We start from the raw sequence: 20,310 nt of genomic DNA, 5'->3' as shown, positions 1-20,310 counted from the left end.
TGTTCTTCTTATCAGATTACTGGTTGTTACCTAGGCAAGAAGGAACCTTCTGGATGGAACAGCACTGTGAAGTGGAAAAAGAACACTTTGGAGTCAGACAGACTTAGATTTGAAAGACAACTTTACCTTAATAGGTTAACGTTATTTAAACTCTCTGAGCCTCAGTTTCCTCATCTGTAAAACAGGAACAACAACTTCTATTTAGGGTGCTGTAATAATTAATACAATCATGAATGTTTTTTATCTGGCACAGACTAGATCATTCATTGCTTTTATCTACTGTTAGAAGTAATTGAGTGTTTCATATCATTTTTTGTTCACAGTAACAGTAATCAGCATTTATTGAGGTACCTACTGTGTGCCAGACAGTATTCTAAACACTTTACATGGACCTTTTTCAGTCCTCACAAAATATTGGCCCCATTTGTAAGGAAACTGTGACACAGAAAAATTAAGTAGTTGTATGGAAATATATGTTAGGCAGTAATGAGGAATTTGATATATAGGGTCCAGCAGAAGTAATGCCTGCCTGAGTGTGGTTGGTAGGTAATAATATGGGAGTAATAATTTATAGTTTTAATTTGAACATTTTACCTAAAATGTCATATAGTGTGCTTGAGTGTGATATTGTTGTTACAGGATTACATGCTTATGATTTTGTAATAAAAAGGGGTGTTATTTGTGCCAGACCCTGTACATATTTACATATAAAAATGTCTTTTTAAATAATCAAGACTATACTTTGTTATGACATCAGAAATAAAGGGAATTAGGACTTGAAAATAGTAGGTTCAATAACTGGTTATTAAAGTTGTCTGAAACATTAATGCATTGTATTAACAGAATCTCTTCTTTTGAGTGAGAGAACCATGATTTGGGTAAAATCCTTGCTATTTCATTCAAAACATTTTAAATAGTAAATGGATAGTTCCCCATCTTTTCTTGTAAAGTAGTTTTAGTACCATATTTGAAACTGTTTATTTGGTTTCCATAGGGTCGGAATCTGGCAGATCTACGCCGTAGCCAGTCCCGGGGCACGTTCACTATTAGCACTACTCTGCGACTGGGTAGACAGATTCTGGAGTCTATTGAGAGCATCCATTCTGTGGGATTCTTGCACCGAGACATCAAACCGGTAGGGGGCCTTTTCCAGCCAGCGCACAGAATGAGTTTGCTTGGTATTCTTAATCTAAAGATGGGACACTATAAATTACAAATGTAACTTTCTATATTTGCTTTGTATATTAAATACGGGTAATATTTTAATATCTGTAGCAAAAATGTAACTAGAAACAGAATGTAACTTGCCTCTGAATTTTTTAAAGTTGTTTTGATAGAGATAGAGAGATTGAGATTGATTTGTTGTTCCACTTATTTATGCATTCATTGATTGATTCTTGTAATTGCCCTGACCAGTGATTGAACCAGCAACCTTAGTGTATTGAGATGACGCTGTAACCAACTGAGTTTACCCTTCCAGGACACCTCTTAATTTTTTAAAAAAATGGTAGTTACAAACTACAACTTATATTCAAGAGGTTTTCACATACAATGAAAATGTTGCTCAGCAGCCAAATTAAAAATGATTAATGCTAATGCTTAACATTATGTGTGTTAATACTGCTAATTACCTAATTGGTACTTATTCTTTAGATTTCTTTTTCCTAATATTACTTAAAATATGTACATATGTTGCTTTAAGATGTTGGTGTGGTGTTCTTTGAACTATTTTTCAAGTGACAAATTATTCTGATAAACTCTCAATTTTGAAAGACTTATTTTTTCCTGGTGAGTGCTACAATGCACTATGTAGTATTTTTTCCTGTTGTTTTCCTTAGAAATTGCCCTTTCCATAACTGTGAAATACATGTTTTAAATTTTTTCTTCTCAGTTTTTTTTTTATTGTTCACAAGGAAAAATTGCTTAAATTGCTTGTTTCTCAAAGTTCACCAGATTTAGGCATTAATGGAACCCACAATGAAATTATGTATTAATTAAAGTAAACATCAATGACTATAATAGTATACTTGGGACATGTGTGTTATATAGAATTTAAGTAGAAGAATTAAAATATGGGAAAGATAAGATGTAAGGACTGGTTATCTATCATAAGAATATGTGTATTTTCTTTATTTTTCTAGTCAAACTTCGCCATGGGCCGCTTTCCTAGTACATGTAGGAAATGCTTCATGCTTGATTTTGGCTTGGCACGACAATTTACCAATTCCTGTGGTGACGTCAGACCAGTAAGATTTTTTATGTTATTAAATATTTGAGAATAAACCTATTATTTATTGTATTACTTTATTTAAAGAAATGCCAATTATGTATCAGAATGGATGTCATTCAAGAAGTAGCATATGGTTTATGATTAAATCACAGAAATTAGTTAATTAATTTTATTACTGAAAGTTGTGGATTTAAAGAAAAACCACATTGGATGTAGACTTAGAGTTATAAGAATACACATGAACTCTCTAGGTTAAGGAGTCTTTTTTGCAGTCCAGGGATCTTTCCACATACTACAGTTCTTTTGTTTCAATTATTGTACTTTTCATATCCATTTGATTCTTTAAAAATTTCTCTTTAGCCCTGACTGGTGTGGCTGAGTTGGTTTGGTGTCATCTCCCAAAGCAAAAGGTCACCAGTTCAATTTCTGGTCAGGGTATATGGTTAGGTTGCAGGTTCGGTCTCCGCCCTTTCTTTCTACCTCCCTTCCCTTCTCTCTAAAAAATAAATAAATAAAATCTTTAAAAGATTATTTTTATTGATATTTTCTATTTGATATGATGTAATTGTTTTCTTCTTTTTATCAGGCATTCCTTTAGTTCTGTGAAGATATTTATAATGGCTCATTTTAAATCTTACTATTAAATCCAACATATGGTCCCCCTTACAGGCAGTTTCTCCTGTCTGCTTTGTTTTTTTCTTTTTAAATTTATTTTTAGAGAGGGAAAGGGAGGGAGACATCAAGGTGTGGTTGCCTCTTGAGCACCCCCTACTTGGAACCTAGCCCACAACCCAGGCATATCCCCTGACTGGGAATCGAACCAGTGGCCTTTTGGTTCTCAGGCTGGCATTCAATCCACTGAGCCATACTAGCCAGGTTGCTTTTCTTTTTTAATGTATGGTTCATACTTCCTGTTTCTTTGTATGACTTATAATTTTTTCATTGGAAACAGGACAGTTTAGATAGTATATTGTAGCAATTCTGGGTACCGGTCCTCCCTTCCAGTGCTTATTATTACGTGCTTGTTTAGTGACTGTATTATTTTCATAAAGTCTGTTTTTCCCTACCCCCAAAACACAGTGTTTATGTCCACTAATTGATTGCTTTATTGTTTACAAAAATGCCCTGGGACACAAATTCCTTTGACAAATTAATAAAATTATGCCTCCTCAAATGGAATAGTTTCTTTTTTTATTGAATTTATTGAGGTGACATTGGTTAATGAAATTATATAGGTTTCAGGTGTACAGTTCTATCTATATACATCATCTGTATGGTATTATCTGGTCACCACCCTGTGACAAGTCTCCTTTCCATCACCATTCACCAATCTACCCTCTTCTACCTGCCCCGCTTTCCCTGTGGTAATCACTACACTGTTGTCTGTGTCTATGAGGGTTTTGTTGTTTTTGGGGTTTTTTGCTTAATCTTTTCACCTTTTCCACTCAGCCCTGCAACCCCACTCCTGTCTGACAGCTGTCAGTCTCTTCTCTATCTATGAGTTTATTTCCGTTTGTTAGTTTATTTTGTTCATTAGATTCCACATATGAGTGAAATCATATGGTACTTGTCTTTCTCTGACTGGCTTATTTCATTTAGCATAATGATCTCCAAGTCACAAAGGGTAAGATTTCATTTTTTACTGCCCAGTAGTATTTCATTATGTACATGTACCACAACTTTTTTCTATCCACTTATCTACTGATGGGCACTTGAGCCACCTCAAAATCTTGGCTATTGTAAGTAACACTGTGGTGAACACAGGGGTGCGCATATATATTCTTTTGAATTAGTTAGTGTTTTGGGTTTCTTTGGATATATTCCCAGAAGTGGAATCACTGGGTCAGAAGGCAGTTCCATTTTTTTAAGGTTTTATTTATTTATTTTTAGAGAGGGGAAGGGAGGGAGAAAGAGAGAAACATCAATGTGTCTTTGTCTCTCACATGGCCCCCACTGGGGACCTGGCCTGCAACCCAGGCATGTGCCCTGACTGGGAATCGAACTTGCGACCCTTTGGTTTACAGCCAGAGCTCAGTCCACTGAACTACACCAGCCAGGGCGGCAGTTCCATTTTTAATTTTCTCAGCTAACTCCATAGTGCTTTCCACAGGGGCTGCCAAAATATGCATTCCCACCATCAGTGTACTAGGGTTCCCTTTTCTCCACATCGTCACTGGTGCTTGTTTGTTCATTTATTGATGATAGTCATTCTGACAGGTGCAAGGTGATATCTCATTGTGGTTTTAATCCGAGATCAGTGTTTAGTATTTGTTCTGACCTCAGGAGAGCTTCTCTCATCTGTCTTACTTTCCTGGTTCTTCCCTGGAGAGCTTGTAGTCTAGGCTATGTCTTTATTAGATCCACCAGTCTCCTCCCAATTTCTTTTACTACATTCTTCACTATTCTTGAGAGGGGTCTTGTGTTTAAACTTAACTGTTAGAAATGAAAGAATTTCCTGTAGGAAGGGATTAAGAATTACCTCTTTTTTTTCCTCCCTTTGGGCCACAGGCAAAATCTCTGAGCCAGGGCTCTGGATTTTTGGATGAGGGCTATTGCTAGCTCTTTTCCAAGTGACTTACTCACTTCAGGAGCTGAGCCTTTTGGTTGAGCTGGGGACAATAGTCTAAGGTCCCTTGGTGTGGAACCACTGCCTCATGAGGCAAGAGAAGGGCAGTTGGGGTCCCAGTATTATCAGCATGCCATGCCCAAGGTAGAGCTTCTGTTTCATAAGAGAACACTGGGAGCCTCCACCTCTCTACCTGCAGGCTTGCTGAGCAACAGACAGCTTGGAGAATATAAGAAATGCTGAAGTCCTGCTCTTACTGGAAAAAAGCCCTTTGTCTGGGGAGTGGGGAAGGAGGGAGCCCTGTGTTTTTGGCTGCAACAGTCTGAAGTGGAGCCACCCTCACTGATCCAGAAGAGAGAAGGGAAAGATCAGTTTTGGTTTAGATACCATAGACTCTAGCCTTTCTTACTAAAGAATTTCATAGGTTTTCTTAAATAGATGTTTCTTCATTTGTTTGCCCTAAGGACCATTTCCAGAGGCTTTTGTGGTTATTGTTGTTTTTTAATTGTATTTTTTTCCATTACTATTTAGCCCCCTTATACCTTCTTCCACCTCAAGCTATTTCCCTCCCTTTGTAGTTGTTTAAAAATAATTTTCACCAGTTTTACAGGGGAGTAGATCTGGTGGAGCTCCTCATGTTGTCATACTGGATGGCATTTGGTCTCCCACTACAGTTCTTACACTTATGTGTACTTTTTACCTTTAGTTTTAACTTGCTATGGATCATGACTTTCAATCCTAGCAAATTGGTTGCACAGAAGTTGAAATACTAGTTTTAAATGAGCTAACTATACAATAATAGAGCTATATATAGAAATGTAAATTGTATTTAAAATATAGGCACATGAGAATTTAAGTACCTAGAAATTATGAGAGAACCTTTTTTGTTTTGGTGAAGGTCTTCCATTATTAATAGGTTGCAAGGTTGTGTTACTAGTCCAAAGTCTGTGTATACTGGTTTTTTTTTTTTTTTTTGAAAGGCTGAGCTCAAAACATCAGACTTTAGAGTAAGGAAAGGCTTATTGATCAAGAAGGTGCCAGCTGAGAAGATGGGAGACGTAGTGGTTCCTTAGGCTTCCTTTGTGTCAAGGGAAGGGGAAATGGCAGGGACATTTGAGGTGATTGACCACTGTAGATATCTGGACACTAGCAGGGGTCTGAGGAAGATAGTGCTAGTTGATTTGAGTCTGGTGACAAGGTTCCTGCAAATCTTTGATAAATAACACATACTTTCCTATCTCCTTAAGCCACAAGCAGAATTCCTCTAATGATTAGCATGTCTATATCCAAAACTAAGCAGAAGTTGTTGGTCCTGAAGGCCATGGGAACAAAGCAGGCTTGATCATGGTTGTGCCAGAGAGACTGGGCATTTCACTGTTACAGAAGGTGATGAATTTAGTTTCTGTTTAGCTTATTAGATTTGAATATTATTCTGGCATTCTATTTCTATTCCAAGTATCTTTTTTTTAAATTTACCAATATTTAAAGATTTTATTTATTCATTTTTAGAGAGAGGGGAAGAGAAGGAGAAAGAGGAGAGAAATATCACTGTGTGGTTGCCTCTCACATGCCCCATACTGGACACCTGGCCTGCAACCCAGGTGTGTGCCCTGACTGGGAATTGAACCTGCGACCCTTTGGTTTGCTGCAGCCCATGCTCAATCCACTGAGCTATACCAGCCAGGGCTCCAAGTATCTTTTTTTAATTTTTAGAATATTATCAGGTTATTTTTATTCTTTCATATAACATACTTAATGAGCACATATTATGTGTGAGGCATGGATGTAGGTGCTGGGTCTACAGTGGTGAACAAGAAGACCAAAACAAGGCTTTCATGGAGATTATGTTTCAGTGGAGAAGATGGATAATACACAATTAATTTACAGTGAAACACAGAGTACTGACATACAGAGTGATGGGAAGTGAGGACAAAAGACTATTTTAGAGGTATTAAGTAGGAAAGACTCTTTGAGGAAGTATTGAGAGGTGAATGAAGCGTGAGAGCAAGTCACATGAGTATTTGTTAAGAAAGTGTTCCAGGCAAAGGAAACAGTGAGTGCAAAGGCTCTGAGGCAGAGTAAATTTAGTGTGTTCAAGAAGAAGTAGGGGGGCCACTGTGGCTATAGCATAGCATAGCTTAATGAGGGGGTTTGTGGAGAGAGACAAGGTTTAAGAGGTTGGTAGGCCCCTCAGGTTGTGTATAATTTTGCAAAGAGATAAATTTTATTTTAAGTGTGATTGGAAGCCTGGAAGCCATTGGAAAATTTTGAGCAGGGTTGTCATATAATTACATGATCTGTCAATAAACTAACTATAGTAGAGTTATATAAAGAAGTAGATTACATTTTTTAAAAAAGCCACATGAGATTTTAAGTGCCCAGAAATTGTGAGGAGACTGTCTTTGGCTTTATTAATGTTCTTGTGTTAATTGGTAGCCAGATAGGTAACGAATTCAGGTTCTATGTAGTTTATTGGATTTGAATATATTTCTAGAATTCCATTTCTATTCCAAGTAACAGTTTTTCAATTTTTAGAACATATTTTTTAAATATGTCACTCTGACTGTAAAGAAGAGACTATTGAGAGCAAGAGTGGAATCAGAAAGATAAGTTAGAAGGCTAACACCATGGTCCAGTGATCACTGATGGTGGCTGGGACATGGGGCATTAGGGTGGTACAATGAGGTTAGTAAGAAGTGACCATATTTTGCATTTATTTCAAATATAGATTTAATAGGACTTCCTTTAGAATTTGATATTGGAATGTGAAGAAAGAAGAAGAGTCAGAAGTGACTCTTCTTCTACTAAATTTTCATCCTGAATGAATGGTCATTCTGTCCAACCATGATGGGGAAAGATGAAGAGCAGATTTGATAAGGGAAAAAACCCCACAAGTTTCATTATCTATAAGTTAAGTTTGAGATGCCTGTTAGATTCGAGATGAAAATAGCAAGAAAGTGATGTGATTTAGTAATCTAGTATTTGGTAGCTCAAAAAAATCAGGGCTGGGGATAATATAAATTTAAGAATCATTCATTCCCAATGTTTAAAACTAAATGGTAATTTTAAAAAGTGGAACTAGATTAGATCAGCTAGGGAGAAGGGATAGCTAGGTAAGAAAAGAGGTTTTGAGTCTGAGCCATTGGGTGACTGTAGCAACTTGATGATGAAGAGAGAAAACTATGAGTTAGCCAAGAAGAGTGAGGTGGAGGATCAGTGAAGTAGGAGAATGTGGTATCTTGGAAACCAAGTAAAGAAAGTGCTCCAAGCATGCGGTGATGGTTGTCACATGAATCAGATACTACTGATACTGGTCAAGTAAGGTGGGAAATTAGAACTGGCCATCTGGATTACCTAATTGGAATAGATTAAAGAGAGAGTTGGGGAGAGGAAGTGAAGAAAGGAAGTGTAGACAGCTCTCTGGATGAGTTTGCTTTGTTCTAAAAAGGAGTGGTAAAATGAGAGAGTGGTTGAAAGGTCAGTAAAATCCATCCTTCCTTCCCGAGTTAACAAAAAAAAAAAAGGTAGTTATTATAGCATTCTTGTATACTAATGGCAATGCTCCAGGAGATGTGGGGGGGAAAAAACCTGATAATGTAGGACAGAATAGGAACAATTATAGGAGCCAAGTTCTTGCATAGCTGACAGGGGAAGTAATCCTGGTACAAATGGTGAGGTTAGTCCATTATATAAGAGCAAAAACACTTTTTCATTGTAACTGAGAAAAAGCAGAATAAGTGTTCACAGATATAGGTAAATAATATTTTGATTTTTTTTGTCTTGCTATATGTATTCCAAAAGAGTTTTAAAAACACATATAAATTTTAAATAAGACTATGAAGACATCCATGGTCTCCATCTAGGTTAAGAAGTAGCTGATTACCACCTTAGAAACATGCTGTGGTCTTTTCCTAATGGCATCCCTTTTCCTTCCTTGAGCAGCACTGTCCAGTGGAACTTACCATGAAGATGGAAACATTTTGTATCTGCACTGATATGGTAGCCACTAACTACATGTCCCTTGTGAGCACTTGAATTGCAACCAGAGCAAACATGGAACTCAATTTCAAATTTCATTTAGTTTGAAGTTGCTATTATATTGGTCTTTACAGCCCTAGACAAACTCTATTCTTACTTTTGCATTAACCAGTCCCTTGCTTTTTCCTCTTATCTGTAGACCTGAGGGGAGTTGTTCTGGAGTATGGAACCGTTTCAGGGAGCTTTGTAAAATTGAGTTGAATTTCTATTTGCTTAAAGATCTCAATCTCCATGCTCTCCTGGTTTAAAGCATGCCCCAGTTTCCCTAGCCCTTCAGCTGGCATCTCACATTGGACCTTTGTGTCTAAGCTCTTGGAATACCATGTTTTCTCCTTCTTGATCATTCAGCTGAAACTTCCAGTGCCTAGGGCTGTAGTGACCTAATTAAGAACAATATTAAAAGTCTTTTTCTCTGTTACCTTTCCAGAATTTCAACTACTTATTTCCACTGGAGGAAATAAGTTTTATTACAAAGTTATCTGTGCTGTTTTTCCCCCCTGGATCCCCTTCCTCTGATTAGCAGTAAATCAGGGCTCATGCCTAGAGTCCTTCCCTTCCCCTTTTAGATTTATTCTTCTAGGAGCTCATTCTATCTCTAATATCCATACCCTTCTTCACATTCATATTGCTTCTGTCTTTGTACAGATCTCCTGATTTCTTGTTTGGATTATTAAAGTAGTTACTCACTGGTCTCCCTACCTTCTCCTTCCAATCTAGCCTTTATACTTACAGCAGAGTAAACCTGTCAAGCACTTTGACAATCATATCACTTTACTACTAAAAATTTTTTTGATGAATTCTATTTGACTGCATATTATAAACTAAACAACTTAATATTCCATTCAAGGCCATCTTTAATCTGATTTCAACCTATTTTTACATTATTTTCTCTTACCATTTACTTCACTCATACCAAATTCTTTTGCCTAACATACTAATTTTCCCCCTTTTAGCATTGTTCATTGTATTCTTTTTACTTAAAATACATTTCCTTCTTGTAATTCTGCCAGTTCTTCCAGGCCCAATATACTTTTTCAAAAGATAATACTGTATTTATATGTTGCAAAAAATAAAAGAATTAAAAATTCATGAAAATTTAACACTTGTACCCTGGACCAGATGGTTTCATGGGCAAATTATACCAAACATTTAAAGAAGAACTAACTCCTGTCTTTCTCAAACTATTCAAAAAAATTCAAAAAGAGGAAAAACTCCCAAACTCTTTTTACAAGGCCAGTATTATTGTAGTTCCAAAACCAGGTAAAGACACAACAAAGAAAGTAAACTACAGACCAGTATCTCCAATGAACATAGATGCTAAAATTTTCAGCCAGATATTGGCAGTCTAGATCCAGTGATATATCAAAAAGATCATACACCATTATCAAGTGGGATTCATCCCAGGGGTGCAAGGATGGTATGATATTTGCAAATCAATAAACACAATACACCACATAAAATTGAGAGAAATGACATGATTATATTAATAGATGCTGAAAAAGCATTTGATAAAATTCAGCACCAATTTATAATAAAAAACACTCAGCAAAGTGGGAATAGAGGGAGCACACCTCAACATAATAAAGGCCATATATGAGAAACCTACTGCCAACATCATACTCAATGGGCAGAAACTGAAAGCTTTTACCTTAAGATTAGGAACAAGACAAGAATGTTCACTTTCACCACTCTGATTCAGCATAGTACTGGGAGTTCTAGACACAGTGATCAGACAAGAAGAAGAAGGAAAAGCCATCCAAATTGGAAGGAGGAAGTAAAACTCATTCTTTGCACATGATATGATAGTGTACATAGAGAACCTTATAGTCTCCACCAGAAAGCTACGTGACCTAATAAGTCAATTTAGCAAAATAAAATAGCAGATAAAAGTCAATATTCAGAAATTGATGGCACTTTAGTGCATTAACAGTGAACTATCAGAAAGAGGAACTAAGAAAAAAAGTCCCCATTTACTATAGCAACAAGAAAGATAAAGTACCTGGGAATAAATTTAACCAAGGAGGTAAAATACCTGTACTCAGAAAACTATAGAACACTGAAGAAAGAAACTGAGGAAGGTACAAATTAATGGAAGCATATACCATGTTCATGGATTGGAAGAATTAATATTTAAATGTCTACACTACCCAAAGCAACCTATAGATTCAACACAATTCTTATTAAAATACCGATGGGACCTGGCCGGTGTAGCTCAGTGGATTGAGCGCAGGCATGGGAAGCAAAGGGCTGCTGGTTTGATTCCCAGTCAGGGAACATGCCTGGGTTGCAACCCAGGTCCCCAGTAGGGGACACAGGAGAGGCAACCACACATTGATGTTTTTCTTCCTCTCTTTCTCTCTCTCTTCCCTTCTCTAAAAAATAAATAAAATCTTTTAAAAAAATACCAGTCGGGTGTTTCACATATCTAGAACAGATATTTCAAAAATGTATATGGAACAAAAAATGACCCTAAATATTCTCAGCAATCTTGAGAAAGAACAAAGTAGGAGGGATCACAATACCTAATATGAAATTATACTACAAGACCACTGTAATCAAAACATTCTGGTACTTGGCATAAGAACAGACATATAAATCAATGGAACAGAATGGAGAGCTCAGAAATAAACCCATGTCTCTATGGTCAATTAATAATTTGAGGACTTCTGGCCAAGATGGAGGCATAGGTGGACGCACCGTGCCTCCATGCACAACCAAGATAGGGACAACAATTTAGAAACAGAATAACATCCAGAACTGACAGAAAATTGTTCTGAATGGAAGTTGGACAACCAAGAAGTTGAAATAGACCTGTTCATCCAGACCAGTAGGAGGGGTAGAGTCAGGTAGCCAGGTGCAGGTCAAGGAGAGGAGAACAGAGAGAGTTGTGACTGGGCGCATAAGGCATCCGGGGCGCGCAAGACCGCGGCGGCTGGACCCTGAGTGCACAAGTGGCAGCTGGCAGACCCTGTCAGAGGAGTGTCAACTGGCAGACCCAGTAAGGTGGTGATTGTAAAGCAAGGCGGCAATTGTAAAGCAAGGCAGTGTGCGCAACCCAGGATTCCAGCGCTGGGAAACAGAGCCTTGGGACACTGATTGAGGATACCTGTGGGAGCTGAGGCACACGGAGAGATACCCAGCCTCACAGGAGAGGTCCTTGGAGGGTCCCATAGCATGCAGAAGCCCACCCACATGGGAATTGGCACCAGAGGGGCCCAGTTTGCTCAGGGGAAGCAGCAGAAGGGACTGAGGTCCCACAGAGAACGGAGCAAACACCATTGTTCCCTCTCAACCCTGCCCCCACATACAATGTCACAACCCAGCAACTGGGGTGCCCCGTCCTGGTGAACACCTAAGGCTCTGCCCCTTACTGTAACAGGTGCGACCAGACCAGAAAAAAAAAAAGAGGGATGGCTCAAACAGAAGAACAAATCAAAGCCCCAGAACCCATCCTTTTAAGTGACTAAGAGATAGCCAATCTATCAGATGCACAGTTAAAAACACTGGTGATCAGGAAGCTCACAGAATTGGTTGATTTTGGTCACAAATTAGATTAATAAATGCAGGCTACAATAAGAGAAATGAAAGAAAATGCACAGGGAACCAATAGTGATAGGAAGGAAACTAGGACTCAAGTCAATGGAGTGGACCAGAAGAAAGAAAAAAACAACCAAACAGGAAAGAATGGAGAAATAAGAATTCAGAAAATGAGGAGAAGCTTAGGAGCTTCCAGGACATCTTTAAACGTTCCAACATCTGAATTATAGGGGTACCAGAAGGGGAAGAGGAAGAGCAACAAGTGGAAAAGTTATTTGAACAAATAGTAAAGGAGAACGTCCCCAATCTGGTAAAGGAAATAGACTTCCAGAAGTCCAGGAAGTGCAGAGAGTCCCAAAGAAGTTGGACCCAAGGAGGAATACACCAAGGCACATCATAATTACATTAGGCAAGGTAAAACTGCAGGGGAGAATCCTAGAAGCAGCAAGAGATAAGGGGACAGTAACCTACAAAGGAGTTCCCATCAGACTGTCAGCTGATTTCTCAAAAGAGACCTTACAAGCAAGAAGGGGCTGGAAAGAAGTATTCCAAGTCATGAAAGGCAAGGACCTACATCCCAGATTGCTCTATCCAGCAAAGCTTTCATTTAGAATGGAAGGGCAGATAAAGTGCTTCTCAGATAAGGTCAAGTTCAAGGAGTTCATCATCACCAAGCCCTTATTTTATGAAATGTTGAAGGGACTTATATAAGAAAAAGAAGATAAAAAACATGTATAGTAAAATGACAGCAAACTCACAATTATTAATAACCACACCTAAAACAAAACCAAAAGAAACTAAGCAAACAACCAGAACAGGAACAGAACCACAGAAATGGATATCACAGGGGAGTGGGAGGAGGAGAGAGGGCGAAAAGGTATGGAGAATAAGTAGCATAGATGGTAGGTAGAAAATAGACGGGGAGGGCAAGAATAGTATGGGAAATGTAGAAGCTAAAGAATTTATGACACATGGACATGAACTAAAGGAGGGGATGTGTGTGGGAGACGGTGTACAGGGTGGAGAGGAGTGAATGGGGGAAATGGGACAACTGTAATAGCATAATCAATAAAACATTAAAAAATAATTTGACAAAGGAAGCATGAACATACAATGAAGTAAAAATAGCCTCTTCAATAAATGATGTTGAGAGAACTTGACTGGTACATGCTCCCCCCCCCAAAAAAAAGAAAGAAACTAGACCACAACTTACATCATACATCAGAATAAACTCAAAATGGATAAAATACTTAAATTTAAGTTGTGACACCATGAAAGTCCTAGAGGAAAACATAGGCAATAAAATATCAGATATCCCATGTAGCAATATTTTTGCCAGTATATCTCCTAGACAAGGGAAATAAAGGAAGAAATAAACAAATGGGACTATGTCAAATTAAAAAACTTCTGCAAAGAAACCATCATCAAAATGAAAAGGGAACTGAGTGTATGGGAGGACATATTTGCCAATGATACATCTGATAAGGATTTAATCTTGAAAATATATAAAGAAAGTGTACAGCTCAACACCAGGAAGACAAACAATTCAATTAAAAAATGGGCAAAGGACCTGAACAGACACTTCTCCAAGGACGACGTACAGATGACCCATAAACATATGAAAAGATGCTCAATATCACTAGCCATCAGAGAGATGCAAATTAAAACCACACTGAGATATCACCTCACACCTGTCAGAATGGACATCGTTAGTAAATCAACAAACAACAAGTGCTGGCAAGGACATGTAGAAAAGGGAACCCTAGAGCACTGTTGGTGAGAATGCAGACTGGTGCAGCTACTGTGGAAAACAGTGTGCAATTTCCTCAAAAAATTAAAAACAGAACTGCCTTTTGACCCAATGCTTCTACTGCTGGGACCATACCCTTAGAGTCCTGAATCACCGACTCAAAATAACTTAAGCACCCCTATGTTCATAGCATTGCTATTTATAATTGCCAAGTTCTGGAAACAGCCTAAGTGTCCATCAGTAAATGAGTATATCAAAAAACATACATTTGTACAGTGAAATATTATGCAGCAGAAAGAAAGAAGGAACTCCTATCATTTGCCATAGCATGGATGGAACTGGAGAGTATTGTGCTAAGTGAAATAAGCCAGTTGGATAAAGATAAATAGCATATGGTCTCACCTATAAGAGGAACCTAATGAACAGAATAATGAGCAAAATAGAACCAGAGGCATGGAAACATGGAACAGACTGAAAGCTGCCAGAGGGGAGTGGGAGAGGGGGATAATAATGGAAAGAAGGGGAAGGGACTAGTCAAAGAACATTGATGAATTACTCATGGACATGGACAACAGTGTTGGGATTGGTTGTGGGGGTGGGGCGTGGGCTGGATTGAGGAGGGCAAAGGGGGGGAAATTGGGACATTGTAACATAATAAAAAATCTGAAAAAAATTAACACTTGCGCTCTTTGAAAGGCACTGTTAAAAAATGGAAAATCAACTAACAGATTTTGAAAAATACTTGCAAAACACACATCTGACAAAGGACTATATCCAGAATCTATAAACAACTCTCACAACTCAATAATTAAAAAAAAAAGGAAATGAGCGAAAGTTTTGAATAGACATTTCATGAAAGAAGAGATGCTACAGATGGCAAATAAGTGTATTAACAAATACTGAGGACTCTTAGTTATCAGGGAAAATGAAAATTAAAACCACAATGAGCTACTACTACACAGAAATTAGAATGGTTAAACCTTTTTTTCTTTAAGATTTTATTTATTTTTAGAAAGAGGGGAAGGGAGAGAGAAAGAGGGAGAGAAACATCGATTAGTTGTTCTCACACACCCCTAACTAGGGACTTGGCCCTAGTATAACCCAGGCATGTGCCCTGATCAGAAATTGAACCTGCAGCCTTCCAGTTCACAGGCTGTTGCTCAAACCACTGAACCACACCAGCCGGTATGTAATAGTCTGTCTATATTTTGATTGCAGAGGTAGGTAGCTACTTGACTATACAAGGTCTGTCCAGAATGTATCCAGACATGTGATATGAAAAATAGAGACATTTATTTAAGAAGATAGATGATACAAGAAACATTGTACATAGGATAGTGATGCCTCATTCCCCTTCAAAGTAGGCACTTTGGGACCTCATATTGTTCTCCCAGTCGCCATCAGCTGCCCCATCATATTTTCCTGAATCTCATCAATGGTATGAAATCTCTTTCCTTTCAAAGGTGATTTTAGTTTTGGGAAAAGCCAGAAGTCACAGGGTGCCAAATCTGGGTTGTAAGGGAGCTGAGTCACCTGGGTGATTTGATGTTTCACCCAAAACTCCACACGAGATGTGATTCATGAGCAGGTGTGTTGTGATGAAGCTGCCAATCACTAGTTGCCCATATCTGCTGCCTTTTGAATCATCTGAATAGTTTCCATGGAGGAATGTTCATACTTAATGCAAAATTTGATGCAGATTCATTGCTTTACTTGCTCAGTCATTTTAAATGCAATGGCCACACAGTACACATGCTCACTCAAGGGCATCTACTGTCCCCACTGACTAATACAGTGAAGTCATCATTGTTCACACATGTGCATTCCAGTCCACTCTCTTTGGCTGTCAGGTTACATCAATGTCACACAAACATTCTTGTTATATTAACAATGGCTGGACTTTTTCCAGATAAACCTTGTATATCTTTGTGAAAACTCAGAGAACTGTGTATACCTAAGTGTGAATTTTACTGTATATAAAATTGTGCTTCAATAAGTTTGACTTTAGAAAACTTAAAAGGTAAACAGTGAAACAAATCTCCATTTCACCTTTATTCCAAATTCCCTTTTTCCTGTCTGCCTTATCCCTCCCTTCTCCTTTAGGGAATTGTATTGTTATTAGTTTCTTAATGAATTCTTCCAGAATTTCTTTATGCATATACAATAAATATGAATGTATATTCTCATTTTTTTCCTTTTTGACTGAAAAGGTAGTATGATGTACATTCTTCACTTTTTATTCACTTATCAGTGTATCTACATCTTTCCATATCAGGATACAGAAATTCTTCCTTTTTTTTTGCAGCCATAAAGTATATTCCATTATATGAATGTACTGTAATTTATCCAATCAGTCCCCTATTGATGAACATTTGGGTTACTTACAGTCTTTTGCTATCACAAACACTAATGTAGTGAATGAATTTGTACATTATTTTTGCATATATAGTATATCTGTAAGATAAATTTCTAGCAGTGAAATTATCTAGCAGTGGGTCAAAAGGAATGTTATTTTGATAGCTATCAGCTGAAGTGCCATCAGTTAGGGAAGTTTCAAGAGATCACCTCTGTCAAGGCCCAGTTAACAGTTGCCTGATTCTTAAAACTTTTCCTTTTTGCATAGAGCTTTTCCTTCCTTTTCACCAAAATGGAACTATTCCTTACCTGCCCTAGGCTTTTGTAGCTCTCTGTTCTTTGCTAATGATATTCAGGTCTAATCTGTTTTGAATTACAGTTACTTGTGTATATAGCTGTTTTCCCCAGTTGATTGAATCGTGTTTCAGCTTTTTCAGTGGTAGAGGTAAGGTCAGAGCCAGGCCAGGGATGCTCCTAACTGGAAAGCCTCCTGGGCTTATATTGGCTAGAACCTATCAGGGGAAAGTCTGGGTGCCCAATTAATCATGGACTTGGATGCAGAGTGTGATAATAGGTCTGGGTATTTAGGTCTGGGTATTTTGATCCTAACAGTTATTGGAATAAAAACACTTGGGCAGTATTACATGCTACAAAATATTTTTATGTTACTGAAGACTCTTATCAACTAATGAATAAAAGTACAACTTCTGAAATGTTATTTAGTGAAAAGGGCTTTGACGTATATCCTCTTACACACTTTTCTTCTAGAAAGAAATCTCCAACCTCAGTTCTGTCAATCAAAGTGAGAATATTAGCTATTCCTGTTAGTCATGATGTTTTAAGAAAATATTGAGATATATGATTTTCCATGAATGGCAGCTAAGAAAAGAAAGGGGATTTAAATAGGTTGCAAAAACTTTTGATTATTGAGACTTGGCATTAAATACAAAAAAAATATTTTTGATACAGTTAAATCTTAAAACAAAAGTTAAAGGGGAAGAGAGAATTTTATGAAAGAAGAAATAGACAACTAATTGGAATAGATTAAACATGGATGAGCAAACAAATAATATACAGAATATTTATCTTACATCATAGCATATGACCAAACAATTCTGGTAACTAAAGATTTTAAAAATATCATTTGTTATACACTTTTTCTGACTATAAAAGTGATGCATGTTAATTGAGGATAATTTAAAATTACTGAAAACAGGTAAATTCTACTAATGAAATTATCAACTGTGATCATTTTCAAATTTGTCAGTTTTCATATTAAGCTATTATTGTGCCATTGATGACTCTTTAGGTTAGTGACTTGGTCCTTGTGAAGCAGTACACTGGGAACAGTGTATGCTTTCCAAAAGACCTCAGCTGATGCCTGATTTTATCATCTGCTAATTCTGTGTCCTCAGACAAGTTCACTTACCTCTCAGAACCTGTTGCTATGTCCATAAAATGAGCAAGACAAAGACCCTGCCATTACAGAGTATATATTCCAATGGAAGAAGATAGGCAGTGAACAAGTGAAAACATAAATAGAATTAATTTTAGGTAGTGAAAGCTGTTACGAGAAAAAATAAAACAGTAAAAGAATAAAGTGGCATCGCATGGGTGGGTAGTATTTTTCATAAGCATAAGTAAGGAATATTTCTCTGAAGAACTGACATTTGAGCAGAAATGTTAGCAATTAGAGACAGTAATTGCACTTGGTAGTCTCTTCATTAGGATAAATCACAAATAAGTCCATTTTGGAATGAGGCCAGTGCCAGGTCATAGAATGTCTTCTAGGCCAAATAAAAGAAGTTTGTACTTTATTCTAAATTGATCTGAGAACTGAGATCATGTGTTTTTCATGTTTGGATTTATTCCCAGTACCTGGCACATAATAAATACTCATTAACTTGAATTTATGAATACATGAATTGAATATATAGGGAGGGATACTAGTTGTCACCATCTTTGAGTTGAGTTTGAATGAAATAACTAAGACATAAAGAGGTTGGCATCTTAGATTACTTAGAGATTTCTCATGATCTTAATATACTTGTAACCAGAGCCTGAATATTGGTGTATATACTGTGACGCCTGGTGTGATTCTGGGTATATGAATGCATTTAATGATTTCTAATATACAGAGTTTGGTATAAATGCCACTTTATTTTAAAATGTAGATAGAACACTAGGACTCATTGATAACTAAAATGCTATTACTGTTTTAACATGCTCTCTGGTTTTCTTTTAATTTTAATTTAAAAATTAAATTTATTTTTTATTTATTGTTAATACTATTCAGATGTCCCCCATTTTTCCCCTTTGCCCCCCTCCTCCCACCTCCCAGTCTTCACCACATTGTTGTCTGCGTCCATGGGCTGTTCGTATATGTTCTTTGGCTATTCTCTTCCAGTCCTCCCTCCCGTACCCCACGCCCCTCTGAGATGTCATTCTGTTCCACTTATCCATGATGTTGAATTTTTATAGTTGCACAGTAAAAAGTTAGAATTTAAATGGTGTTTTATTGTGACAATAATGGACATTTCTCACATCTTTATGGGCTCAAGTATACTGAATCTTTTGCTATTTGAAGCTCATTTATTATTTCTTTCTTGTTTTTGTTGTAGCCTCGAGCTGTGGCAGGTTTTAGAGGGACAGTTCGTTATGCATCAATCAATGCTCATCGGAACAGAGTAGGTATCTGAACCAGAGTCATATCTATGTAAGCATGCTGATGGCTTGAATTAGGTTGACTTTTTAACATTAAAGTGCAAAGATGTGGGAAGTGCCTTGGAGCAGAGGGAGAGCATTAATACTACATGGTAAGATGGATAGTGGGGAACAGATGTGTGCAACTGCATAGAAAATAAAGTTGGATTTGCCAGAAAAGAGAATAATGAAATATGTTTATGGGAATCTTGTGTCCTTAATAGGTGTAAATGTTAATGGATTTAATGTAGAATCTTGAAGAAATAAAACATTTGTATTCTATTTCTAGAGGTTATTTGGGGGTATCAGACTGTCAATACCCAATGAACTGTAGGGGTCATCAATTTGTGAATATTCATCTAATCTGTGATAACTCTTCTCCATCAAATCTTTTGTTTTCATGAATATCTGAAGTGCAGACAACTTTAACATTTTAAAAATCCCCCCTCCTTTTTTTAATTTGGTAATTTTGTTAGTTTTGTCCTTTTGTTCTACTGACTTTTTTTTCCCTTAACCTAAACCTTAATTATGAGTAGAAAAGATGAATATTTTATAGGTTCTCAGTCCTTGAATTTGTTTGGATGGAGTTGAGAAATTTAACAAGTGATTCCTTGATAAAATAAAGGTAAATCTTTTCTGATCTTTTGTTAGCTTATTCTTGTTTTGTGAAGCCAAAATTGCTTTAATGAAAATGTGACCAGTGCTAAATGTATTAGGAAGAGTATGCTGAGGTCTTATATGCTATGCTTCAGTTAATTTGGTTTCTTATGATGTGATTGTAAGTTGAAAATACGAAAAATATTTTTATCAGTGGTAGCACTCTAGCAAGCATTTTAACTCATTTGGTTTGATTCAGTATAGCTTTTTTTTATGGCAACTAACCTTGAAAAGAAAGTACTCTTATTTTCCAGATAGTCTTACAAAATTTTGTAAGTGTTAGGTTTTACAATTAAATCTATTCAAGGTTTATGTCAACTTCAGATCTTTGATATAGGACATTCTTTTTGAAATAACATAAACATGTTCAGAAGTCGTATTAGCTGTGTAAGCATTTCCAAAGTTGCTAATAGAGATTATATATACATAAAATATATGAGATTATATATAAAAAATTATATATATATGTATTTT

At 36.9% G+C, this 20,310-nt stretch overlaps 1 protein-coding gene across 4 annotated transcripts in view; it reads left to right on the top strand.

Annotated features, from left to right (window-relative positions):
* The window catches only part of TTBK2 (tau tubulin kinase 2), a 136,197-nt gene that overhangs the window by 62,332 nt on the left and 53,555 nt on the right, over window positions 1–20,310 (top strand). For 2 of the 4 annotated variants that reach the window (XM_045822251.1, XM_045822253.1), the window contains 3 exons: window positions 995–1,135; window positions 2,142–2,246; window positions 19,098–19,163. In XM_045822251.1, the coding sequence (XP_045678207.1) occupies window positions 995–1,135; window positions 2,142–2,246; window positions 19,098–19,163 (312 nt within the window). Of the gene's footprint in view, window positions 1–994; window positions 1,136–2,141; window positions 2,247–19,097; window positions 19,164–19,735; window positions 19,805–20,310 lie in introns of those variants that run through there. The other 2 variants (XM_045822252.1, XM_045822254.1) reach the window with 2 other exon arrangements.

Source organism: Phyllostomus hastatus, unplaced genomic scaffold (genome assembly GCF_019186645.2).
Source record: "Phyllostomus hastatus isolate PE091 unplaced genomic scaffold, TTU_PhHast_1.1 phas_scaffold_501, whole genome shotgun sequence".
NCBI classification, from domain to species: domain Eukaryota; kingdom Metazoa; phylum Chordata; class Mammalia; order Chiroptera; family Phyllostomidae; genus Phyllostomus; species Phyllostomus hastatus.
The sequence above is the reverse complement of the archived record's forward strand: the minus strand, read 5'-3'. Positions and strand labels throughout refer to the sequence as shown.